At 36.6% G+C, this 12,638-nt stretch overlaps 2 protein-coding genes across 2 annotated transcripts; both read left to right on the top strand.

The window, feature by feature from the left end:
* The first annotated feature begins 589 nt into the window (after nucleotides 1–589).
* On the top strand, nucleotides 590–1,519 carry LOC136175717 (olfactory receptor 4A47-like). The gene has a single exon (XM_065945959.1). It carries the CDS (start codon nucleotides 590–592, stop codon nucleotides 1,517–1,519), a length of 930 nt encoding a protein of 309 aa, XP_065802031.1.
* Nucleotides 1,520–11,708: 10,189 nt separating this feature from the next.
* LOC136175716 (olfactory receptor 4A47-like) lies at nucleotides 11,709–12,638 on the top strand. Its single transcript, XM_065945958.1, has one exon. It carries the CDS (start codon nucleotides 11,709–11,711, stop codon nucleotides 12,636–12,638), a length of 930 nt encoding a protein of 309 aa, XP_065802030.1.

Raw genomic sequence — 12,638 nt, 5'->3', positions numbered from 1 at the left:
GGAGGTTAGAGACAATTCAGGATAAGGAATTCATCTATTCACACATTCATCTACCCACACTGATTATGTGTTTTACCTTGAGTGTTTCATGTATTAAAATTTGTGTCTTTATAAATGCTGCACCTTTTTATAGCTTTCTTTATTTATTTATACTTTCAATTATTTTTTACCCTCAGCTGAAGCATTACTTCCTCTTGAAAGTCTTCTGTGATACTCAATTGATATACTCCTATATTGTGACTCCTCAGGACTCTGTGAATTTAATGTGTGAATTTAACTTCATACAGGTGTCAGGAATTGTTTGGGTTTTTTTGGTTCTGTGTCATATCACTGAGGTTAAACAACAAGCAAACAAAAAAAAAAAAAAAACAAAACTAAGCCTTATTCAACTTGGTAATCAAAATTTCTATGACAAATTAGACACAAATAGATGTTCTATTGACGTTCTTCCAATGAAGGAATAAATTTAAAAAATTCTTATACATTTGAGCATTTTTCCCCTTTAAGTGTTATCCCCCTTGTTTTTTTTTTTTTTTTTTTTTTTAAGTAAACTGCTTTAATATGTGAAGTCAGCTCCTGTCCAGATTAGATGGAATCAAGAAACAATGTAACCTACTTTGTCCTTCTGGGTCTCACACAGAATCCAAAGGAGCAGAAAGTCCTTTTTGTTTTGTTCCTGTTCATCTACTTTTTGACTCTGTTGGGCAATCTTCTTATTATAGTGACTATAGCTGTCAGTAAGACTCTGAACTCACCGATGTACTTTTTTCTTGCTAGCTTATCATGTATGGATGTCACTTACTCCACTTCTATCACTCCCAGATTGATTTCACAGTTGTTATTTGGGGAAAAACACATATCCTTTGAATCCTGTATGACCCAACTGTTTGCAGAGCACTTTTTTGCTGGATCCGGGGTCTTCCTTCTGCTGATGATGGCCTATGACCGCTATGTGGCCATCTGTAAGCCCTTGCATTATCTGGTGATCATGAGGCAGAGGGTGTGTGTTTTACTGCTGGTGGTGTCCTGGGTTGGAGGTTTTCTGCATTCAATTATTCAACTTAGTACTATTTACGGGCTCCCATTCTGTGGTCCCAACGTCATTGATCACTTTCTCTGTGATATGTACCCCTTATTGGAACTCGTCTGTACTGACACCTATATCATCGGCATCTTAGTGTTGGCCAATGGAGGACTGATCTGCACTGCTGTGTTTCTGCTCTTACTCGTCTCCTACGGAGTCATCCTGCGCTCTCTGAAGAACCTGAGTCAGGAAGGGAGGCGGAAAGCCCTCCAGACCTGTGGTTCCCACATCACTGTGGTTGTCTGCTTCTTTGTTCCCTGCATTTTCATGTATGTGAGACCTGCTAAGACGTTCCCTCTCGACAAATTATTGAGCGTGTTTTTCACCGTCATAACCCCAATTCTGAACCCACTAATCTACAGTCTAAGAAGTTCTGAGCTAACTTATGCTATGAAGAAGCTGTGGAGAAGAAACATCATATCTCATATTAAATAAGTGCATCATCTTGCACGAAGGGAGTCATTTGACAGCAGGTTTCATTTCCTTAGAGTGAAGAAGTCATTTTAAAATTTGATTCTGATTTTAAATTCTTTCTTTATTTTATTTTTTCCCCTTTCCTTTTTTTTTTTTCCATTTATTTTAATTAGTTGGAGGCTAATTACTTCACAACATTGCAGTGGGTTTTGTCATACATTGACATGAATCAGACATGGAGTTACATGTATTCCCCACCCCGATTCCCCCTCCCACCTCCCTCTCCACCCCATCCCTCTGGGTCTTCCCAGTGCACCAGGCCCGAGCACCTGTCTCATGCATCCCACCTGGGCTGGTGATCTGTTTCACCATAGATAATATACATGCTGTTCTCTCGAAACATCCCACGCTCGCCTTCTCCCACAAAGTCCAAAAGTCTGTTCTGTACATCTGTGTCTCTTTTTCTGTTTTGCATATAGGGTTATCATTACCATCTTTCTAAATTCCATATATATGTGTTAGCATGCTGTAATATTCTTTATCTTTCTGGCTTACTTCACTCTGTATAATGGGCTTCACTTTCATCCATCTCATTAGACCTGATTCAAATGAATTCTTTTTAATGGCTGAGTAATATTCCATGGTGTATATGTACCACAGCTTCCTTATCCATTCGTCTGCTGATGGGTATCTAGGTTGCTTCCATGTCCTGGCTATTATAAACAGTGCTGTGATGAACATTGGGGTGCATGTGTCTCTTTCAGATCTGGTTTCCTAGTGTGTATGCCCAGAAGTGGCATTGCTGGGTCATATGGCACTTCTATTTCCAGTTTTTTAAGAAATCTCCACACTGATCTCCATAGTGGCTGTACTAGTTTGCATTCCCACCAACAGTGTAAGTGGGTTCCCTTTTCTCCACACCCTCTCCAGCATTTATTGCTTGTAGACTTTTGGATAGCAGCCATCCTGACTGGCGTGTAATGGTACCTCATTGTGGTTTTGATTTGCATTTCTCTGATAATGAGTGATGTTGAGCATCTTTTCATGTGTTTGTTAGCCATCTGATTGTCTTCTTTGGAGAAATGTCTGTTTAGTTCTTTGGCCCATTTTTTGATTGGGTCATTTACTTTTCTGGAATTGAGCTTCAGGAGTTGCTTGTATATTTTTGAGATTAATCCTTTGTCTGTTTCCTCATTTGCTATTATTTTCTCCCAATCTGACGGCTGTCTTTTCACCTTACTTATAGTTTCCTTTGTTGTGCAAAAACTTTTAAGTTTCATTAGGTCCCATTTGTACAAAGCCACAGTCATCAAGACAGTATGGTACTGGCACAAAGATAGAAATATAGATCAATGGAACAGAATAGAAAGCCCAGAGATAAATCCACGAACCTATGGACACCTTATCTTTGACAAAGGAGGCAAGGATATACAATGGAAAAAAGACAATCTCTTTAACAAGTGGTGCTGGGAAAACTGGTCAGCCACTTGTAAAAGAATGAAACTAGAACACTTTCTAACACCATACACAAAAATAAACTCAAAATGGATTAAACATCTAAATGTAAGACCAGAAACTATAAAACTCCTAGAGGAGAACATAGGCAAAACACTCTCTGACATAAATCACAGCAAGATCTTCTATGACCCACCTCCCAGAATATTGGAAATAAAAGCAAAAATAAACAAATGGGACCTAATGGTTTCATTCTTTTACAAGTGGTTGACCACTTTTCCCAGTACCACTTGTTAAAAAGGTTGTCTTTTCTCCATTGTATATCCTTGTCTCCTTTGTCAAAGATAAGGTGTCCATAGATTCGTGGATTTATCTCTGGGCTTTCTATTCTGTTCCATTTATTTATATTTCTGTCTTTGTGCTAGTACCACACTGTCTTGATGACTGTGGCTTTGTAGTAGGGTCTGAAGTCATGCAGGTTGATTCCTCCAGTTCCATTCTTCTTTCTCAAGATTGCTTTGGCTATTCGAAGTTTTTTGTATTTCCATACAAATTGTGAAATTATTTATTCTAGTTCTGTGAAAAATACCGTTGGTAGCTTGATAGGGATTGCATTGAATCTATAGATTGCTTTGGGTAGAATAGACATTTTGACAATATTGATTCTTCCAATCCATGAACACGGTATGTTTTTCCATCTGTTTGTGTCCTCTTTGATTTCTTTCATCAGTATTTTATAGTTTTCTATGTATAGGTCTTTTGTTTCTTTAGGTAGATATACTCTTAAATATTTTATTCTTTATGTTGCAATGGTGAATGGTATTGCTTCCTTAATTTCTCTTTCTGTTTTCTCATTGTTAGCGTATAGGAATGCAAGGCATTTCTGTGTGTTAATTTTATATCCTGCAACTTTACTATATTGATTGATTAGCTCTAGTAATATTCTGGTAGTCTTTAGGGTTTTCTGTGTAGAGGATCATGTCATCTGCAAACAGCGAGAGTTTCACTTCTTCTTTTCCTATCTGGATTCCTTTTACTTCTTTTTCTGCTCTGATTGCTGTGGCCAAAACTTCCAACACTATGTTGAATAGTAGTGGTGAGAGTGGGAACCCTTATCTTGTTCCTGATTTTAGGAGAAAAGCTTTCAATTTTTCTCCATCGATGGTAATGCTTGCTGTGGGTTTGTCACATATAGCTTTTATTATGTTGAGGTATGTTCCTTCTATTCTTGTTTTCTGGAGACTTTTAATCATAAATGAGTGTTGAATTCTGTCAAAGGCTTTCTCTGCATCTATTGAGATAATCATATGGTTTTTCCCTTTCAATTTGTTAATGTGGTGTATTACATTGATTGATTTGTGGATATTAAAGAATCCTTGCATTTCTGGGATAAAGCTCACTTGGTCATGGTGTATGATTTTTTTCATATGTTGTTGTATTCTGTTTGCTAGAATTTTGTTAAGGATTTTTGCATCTATGTTCATCAGTGATTTTGGTTGTAGTTTTCTTTTTTTGTGGCATCTTTGTCTGGTTTTGGAATTAGGGTGATGGTGGCCTCATAGAATGAATTTGGAAGTTTACCTTCATCTGCAATTTTCTGGAAGAGTTTGAGTAAGATAGGTGTTAGCTCTTCTCTAAATTTTTGGTAGAATTTAGCTGTGAAGCCATTTGGTCCTGGGTTTTTGTTTGCTGGAAGATTTCTGATTACAGATTCGATTTCCTTGCTTGTGATGGGTCTGTTTAGGTCTTCTATTTCTTCCTGGTTCAGTTTTGGAAAGTTATACTTTTCTAAGAATTTGTCCATTTCTTCCAAGTTGTCCATTTTATTGGCATAGAGCTGCTCATAGTAGTCTCTTATGATCCTTTGTATTTCAGTGTTGTCTGTTGTGATCTCTGCATTTTCATTTCTAATTTTGTTAATTTGGTTCTTCTCTCTTTGTTTCTCAATGAGTCTTGCTAATGGTTTGTCAATTTTGTTTATTTTTTCAAAAAACCAGCTTTTAGCTTTGTTGATTTTTGCTATGGTCTCTTAAGTTTCTTTTGCATTTATTTCTGCCCTAAATTTTAAGTTTACTTTCCTTCTACTAACCCTGTGATTCTTCATTTCTTCCTTTTCTAATTGCTTTAGGTGTAGAGTTAAGTTATTTATTTGGCTTTTTTCTTGTCTCTTGATGTAAGCCTGTAATGCTATGAACCTTCCCCTTAGCACTGCTTTTACAGTGTCCCATAGGTTTTGGTTTGTAAATTCTTTCTTTAAACGGAAAAAAAAATCCTCTTTCTTCCAAGAGTTTATGATCATTGCAATTACAGTTCATTATTATACAGCCGTGCTGCTAAGAACAGTTTGCTCCATACAGAGTCCTCCCCACCCGTGTCTCTCACATCTCTGTGGTCACCTTAGTGTTTGTGCCCTGCTTATTTATGCATTTGTGGCAAGCCTTGGCTACATTTTATATCATAATAAGTCCCTTGTTAAACTTACACTTTACCTTCAGAAATTTAGACTTGAAAATGCTATGAGGAAGTTCTGGGAGGAATAAATGCCTTTGGGAAAAGATCATAGTAGTAAAAAGTGAGTTTGTTTTTAAAATGGGACAGGAGAAAATAGAATTTTATGATTGAAGACAACCGCACACTACTTAACAACAGCATGCTGATTTTGACATATGGCCACTCAGAGGCGAGTTCCAGATAGAGAATTATTACCATTATAAAATTGTACTTAGTTTTACATATTACCAGTTGGTAGCTAAATTTTATTTCTTGTCAGAATTAGTTAGAGTTTGGAAATTCCCTGCCAGTCCAGAAGTTGGGACTACATACTTTCATTGCCAAGGGCCTGTGTTCAGTCCCTGCTAGGCGAACTAGAGTCCCACAGGATACACCACACAGCCACACACATAAAAAGCCACACCAATAATAAACAAAGAAGTAAACAAAAAACCTAGGCAAGGAATATTGAAAAAAAGAGTTTGTTATAACATAGTTCTAAAAGTTTTTTGAAATGCAAACGTTTATTTTACTATGACTCATTACAGTTTCTATTTAAGTCTTCATGCTTCCATGTCGCATAATTATTCCCTGCCACTCTGAGCGTAAACCCATCTCACCCAGTGTTTCACCAGTCACTTTGGTGTCTCTGCAGAGTGGAGTCGAAGTCCAATCTGTGGTGTGTAATCTGGGTGTATATTCCCACTGCTTTGTAGGGAGAAAGTTTCACATTATAAAATACCCTCTTCCCTTGCATAACCAGTCAATCTGAACTATTCTGGAGGAGCACAAAATACTTCAAAAATATAGCTATCTTGCACCTAAAATCTGATTTTGAGACTCCAAACTCTCTTTATCTGGTCTGCTTTGTTTATTGGTGAATCCTGAGTATTTAGAACAATGCCTGGCCTATGGTAGATGCTCAATGTTGGTTGAGTTGATTACCTAATATTTGGGTATTGACAATACACACTAGTATGTTTAAAATTGATAACCAACAAAGATCTACCATATATAGCACGGGGAACTCTATTAAACATCTTATAATAACCTAACTGGCAAAAGCATTGAAAGAGAATAGGCACACATACACATACAGCTCCCTCACTCTGCTGACCACCTGAAGCTGATATTGTTAGTCAGCTATGGTCCAATATAAAATAGATAGTAATTATTAAAAAAACAGAAGTTTTAATTTACTAGTTTTGTCATTGGATTCCTAGATGTCCATCGGCAGATGAATGGATAAGAAAGTTGTAGTATATATGTCCAACAGAGTAATCACTCAGTTATAAAAAGGAACGCATTTAAATCAGTTCTAATGAGGTGGATTAACCTAGAGCCCATTATAAGAGTGACGTAAGGCAAAATAGATATCGTGTATTAAAGTGTATATATGGAATCTAGAAAGATAGGACTGATGGTCCTGTGTGAAGGGCAGCAATGGAGACAGTCATAAAGAACGGATGTTTGGACTCAGTGGAAGAAGGAAAGAGCGGGATGACTTGAGAGAACAGCACTGAGACACATACCTTACCATATGCAAAATGATAACCAGAGGGAGTTTGATGTATGACACAGGGAACCCAAGCCAGTGCTCTGTGTGAACCTGGATGGATGGGGGGGGAGAGGGTGGGGGGTTCTGGAGGGAGGGGACACAAGTATGCAGCAGAGGCTATCACAATATTGTAAAAGAATTGTCCCCCAATTGAAGTAAATAAATAAATCAAAAAATAAAATTATTTAAAAATAGAGCTTTTAATTTAGTTGTTTTGTCATTAGATTGACATATTTACCTCTTAAGCCCAGGTGCATCTAAAGCTAATAATATTTGCAGACAGTTTGGGCTTTCATGCTATAGTTTATGTTCGTATCATAAACCAATTAATGAGGTCACCTGAGTTCTTCAATTTCTTTTAAAAATTGTGGTCAAATACACATAACAAAATATACAGTTTTAACCATTTTAAAGTGTCACTACCTTAATTCATATTGTTGTGCCAACATTATGGTTGTCATCTCCAAAATGTTTCCAACTTGTCAAACTGCAATTTCACAACCATTAAACAAAATTTCCCATTTGCACTTACCAAGCACCATCCAACTATCATTCTATTTTCTGTCTCTAAACTTGACTAGTTAAGTGCGTCAATCAAATGTAGTCATACAAAATTAGTTTTTCTGTGTGACTTCCTTTTTCCTTTGCATCAATATACTATCCTTTCTCTATTAAATCCTCTTGACACTCTTGTTGAAAATTATCTAGGATGTATATAAAGCTTTATTTCTAGATCATCTATTTTATTCCATTAATATGTTGTCCATCTTTATTTCAATGGTCATGCTGGGATTACCATAACTTTGTATAATATGTTTTAGGATCAGGTAGTGTGAGACCTACAACTTTTTATTTCCTTTCAAAATTGTTTCAGCAATTTGGAGTCCTTGAGATTCTGTATGAATTATTCTGCTTCTATAAAAATGATTCTGGGATTTTGATAAGGATTGCACTGAATCTGAAGGTGTTATTAACATCTTAATAATATGTAGAGGTATTATCAACATTTTAATACTGTTAAATATCCCAGATCATAAATATCTTTCCATGTATGTGTGCATTTGATAATATCACTCAGATATATTTTGTAGTTTTCAGTTTACAAGACTGTCTCCTTGGTTAAATTTATTCCTAAATATTTTATTCCTTTTGGTGTTCTTGTAAGTTTAATTATTTTCTTAATTTATTCTTGGGTTTTTCATGATCGTGTAGACGTTCAACATCTTTTCATAAAAATCTCTCAACAAACTGGAAATAGAAAGAATGTAGCTTGACATAATAAAGTCCAAATATGACAGATGCACAGCTAACATCATCCTCAACATGGAAAGTTTAAAAGCTGCCTCATTAAAATCTGGAATAGACAAGAAGGCACAAGTCTTTTTAACATAGTACTGCCATAAAAATTCCTGTGAAAATTTTAAAGTTGTGTTAAGTATAGCTCCTCTCATCTCTGAAGTGAAATAATTTTATTAATTTTTATATACTTTCAATTGCTGTAACAGGGTTTATTAAAAAAACCCGACAACTTATTTTTATACTGGAGGGTAGCCAATAAGCAATGTTGTGATAGTTTCATGTGATAGCAAAGCAAAGAGCTCAGCCTATGTACACAAGCATCCATTCTCCACCAGACTCCCCTTTCACCCAGGTTACCCCGTAACACTGTGCAGAGTTCCCGGTGCTCTACAGTAAGACCTTGCAGATTATTGAATTTAAATGTTGCAGTGTGTCCATGTCAACTCCAAAATCCCTAACTGTCTCTTCCCCAAGTTCTTCCAGCCTAACAAGCGTAAGTTTATTCTCTGAGTCTGTGAGTATGTTGTGTGTGTGCTGGGTCGTGTCCCATGGCCTGCAGCCCTCCACACTCCTCTGTCCATGGAATTTTCCAGGCTCTGTTTCATAAATAAGGTCATTTGTATAATTTCTGTAACAGTGTCTCTGATGGAAGTCACTTCCTATACTTTCGAACTCAGCTTGAGCATCACCTTAAGAAAGCTCATCTTGGATTACTTTATCCACAGTTGAATTTTCCCTCTTATTTTCTGTCACTATACCCCACTTCTTGTCTTTTAAGCAGGGAATGAAACTGCAACTTCTTTCTTAAAATTGTCTCCTTTTTTATATGATTTTATTATAACAAAATAAGATCCACACAGGGGACACTTTTACATGATTTCCCCCTGATTTTATTAATTCTTGTATCCTCACTTATAGCATTGTTGCTGGTCAAAAGTGGGTATCATCAACTTTTTGAAAAATTAATAATTGGATTATTTACTATATATAAAATTTTAATACATTCAATTGTGTTTTTGGATATTTTATATAATATATTAAAGTAAATTTAAGATAATTAAATTGGATATTGTAAAGGGAACAATCTTGCTATGGCTGGTAGGGAAACACATAACAAATAATTTCACTAAAGCTAAATGACTGAGCTGATATTTCATTCTTGATTTGTAGTCATTTCATGATTCTGGAGCTGTTTGTCCACGTTGCACCTTTCTGACACTAATTTTGTGATTTGGCCTATTAATAACTTTACATATAGACTTCCTTTAAAACGTTGGGGAAAATCACAGTGTATTAATTAAGCAAGAATTAGTCCTGGACACATGCCAATTCCAAGACTCAATGATAATTGCAGCTGGAAGGGATGAATATCTTGTGATCTTCACCCCTAACAGGAAGAAGATGCTGCCCGCTTAGTGACTGACAGAAATTTTTCAGAAGGTCGTTTCTTAGACTTAAGGCATGGCTTAAAAAAGGTTAGGAAATTTTTTCAAAATCTCAATCAACTACTCTGTCCATGCTAACATGACAGAGTGAAAAGGGATAAAAAGTCAAATGCATTTTTTTTTTTTTGACATTAGCAGGAATAAGTTACTTGTGAAAAATTTCCCTGCAAAATGACTAATTGATATCTTCTATGTAAATATATAATTTCCTGGTCATTTTGATAAATTTCCCAAGGTAATAAACTTTTCTTTTCTCTGTGCACCATGGAATTCCATTAAAGTAATATATACTGCACATAAAAATAACCTTCTGAATAATCAGAAGACTTCATGAAGTGAATGAACAGACAGTCAAACAAAATAAACTATATCCTCAAGTAATAAGGCAGCTTTTTGCCCTCTGTTGCCAAACTGGATGAAAAATAATTTCAATGTTTATGAGTAATTTATGGTCATCCTTCAGATTCTGAACAAGCCTCCACAAGGTAAAACTAACAGTAAATAGTGGGAACCAGCCTCCCAATTGTGAGAAATTATTATGTAGAAATTAAATTACTTTGAAATCAAACTTAGACTCAACTCTAGGTATATCACTTAAAAATGTGACTTGGGAAACTGAATTAGTTGTTCTGAGCCTTAGCTTCTTCAGTTATGAAATGAGGACTGTGGATCTTGTTACAGTAAATATTAAATGTGTTATATTCAGATATGAGTATATGCTTGAAATATACTGCAGGAGCATTGAGAAAAAGAGAGATATCAGAATAAGATATATCAGAATTAGATAAAAAGGACAATTTGGGCAGCTTCAGGTGAACCAAATTTTTCGAGGCCAGAATAAGTTTTTCTCCAATTTTTTGGAGAGACTTGGTAGAAAGCTATTTCAGTGGAGCAGGAAGAAATTAAGAAGTTGGGTATGATCATATTTGTCATATATTTTGAAAGTAGAGTTGATAGGATTTATTAAGATTTTATGAAATTGATAAATGAGAACAGTACTGAAATTTTTTGTCTGAAAAATAACATGGAAAATGATAGCATTTAATGAGATAAATACAGAACACCTCTTTAAATTTTATACAGGAAACCATTATGTTTAGTGTGGACAATTTAAAAGTTTAATAAGTACTAAATTGCCAATCAATCGGATGTCCAAAATTAGAAATGTTGCATACAGGCAGCGTGGTGGTAAAGTATCTGCCTGCCAGTGGAGGAGAGGCAGAAGATAAGGGTTAGATCCCTGGATTGGGAAGATCCTTCGGAGGTGGAAATGGCAACCACCCTGGTATTCTTGCCTGGGAAAGCCCACTCATGGCACATATCTACGCTTGAGAATTTGAGGAGAGTTAGGGACTGGGGACTCAGTTTAGATTGTTGCAGTGTTTGTTGGTCAGGAAAAGGGAAGTGTCCACCTAAAGACCTAAGAAGTGTCAGTGCAGTTTGAGACACTTCAGGACAGCGAACTTCTACTTATTGTTTGATCTACTCATATTGATTATGTAAATTACCTTAAGCGGGTCTCAAGTATTGTACTTTTTTGACCTTATAAATGGTGCACCTCTTCATGAACTTCTCTTCCCATCTTTGTTATTCTTGCATTTTTAAAAACTCAGCTTCAGCATTGCTTCTACTGGGAAGCCTTCCTCTGATTCTAGTTTGAGAAACTCCTACTGTGACTCTTAGCCCTGTATTGATACTCATTTAATGGCATCTATTACGTGGGTCTGGAATTGCCTGATTCCTCATTATGTGTCTAGCACTAGAGTGATGGGAACTATGCCTTATTCAACTTGGTAATAAAAATGTCCATGACATATTGGACACAAATAGATGCTCTGTGCATATCTTCTAATGAATGGATAAATAAAAGACAAACATTGAAGTCTTTTCTGTCTTTAAGTGTTTTCCCCTTCATTTTGGAGGTTAGCTACTCAGATGTGAAGTCAGCTTCTGTACAGACGAAATGGAAGCAAGGAGCAACGTGACTCACTTTGTCCTCCTGGGCCTCACTCAGGATCCAAAGGAGCAGAAAGTCCTTTCTCTTATGTTCTTGCTCTTCTATATTTTGACTGTGGTGGGAAACCTGCTCATTGTTGTGACTGTAACTGTTAGTAAGACCCTGAACTCACCAATGTACTTTTTTCTTGCTAGCTTATCATTTATGGATTTCACTTATTCCTCTTCTATTACTCCCAGGTTGATTTCATACTTGTTTTTTGGGGAAAAAATCATAACCTTTGAATCTTGCATGACCCAGCTGTTTACAGAGCACTTTTTTGCTGGATCCGGGGTCTTCTTTCTGCTGGTGATGGCCTATGACCGCTATGTGGCCATCTGTAAGCCCTTGCATTATCTGGTGATCATGAGGCAGAGGGTGTGTGTTTTACTGCTGGTGGTGTCCTGGGTTGGAGGTTTTCTACACTCAGTAATTCAACTTGGCACTATTTACGGGCTCCCATTCTGTGGCCCCAATGTCATTGATCACTATATGTGTGACATGTTCCCATTATTAAAACTCGTCTGTACTGACACCTATGTCACTGGCGTCTTAGTTGTGGTCAATGGAGGACTGATCTGCACTCTTGGTTTTCTGCTCTTACTCGTCTCCTATGGAGTCATCCTGCACTCTCTGAAGAACCTGAGTCAGGAAGGGAGGCGGAAAGCCCTGCAGACCTGTGGCTCCCACATCACTGTGGTTGTCTGCTTTTTTGTTCCCTGTATTTTCATAAACACAAGACCTGCTAAGACCTTCCCCATTGACAAATCATTGAGTGTATTCTATACAGTCATAACCCCTATGCTGAACCCATTAATCTACAGCCTAAGAAATTCTGAGTTGACTAATGCTATGAAGAAGCTCTGGAGAAGAAAGATCATATCTCATATTAAATAA

Source organism: Muntiacus reevesi, chromosome 9 (genome assembly GCF_963930625.1).
Source record: "Muntiacus reevesi chromosome 9, mMunRee1.1, whole genome shotgun sequence".
In the NCBI taxonomy this organism is placed as follows: Eukaryota; Metazoa; Chordata; class Mammalia; order Artiodactyla; family Cervidae; genus Muntiacus; species Muntiacus reevesi.
Note: the sequence above shows the minus strand (reverse complement) of the source record. Positions and strands in the feature narration are given on the sequence as shown.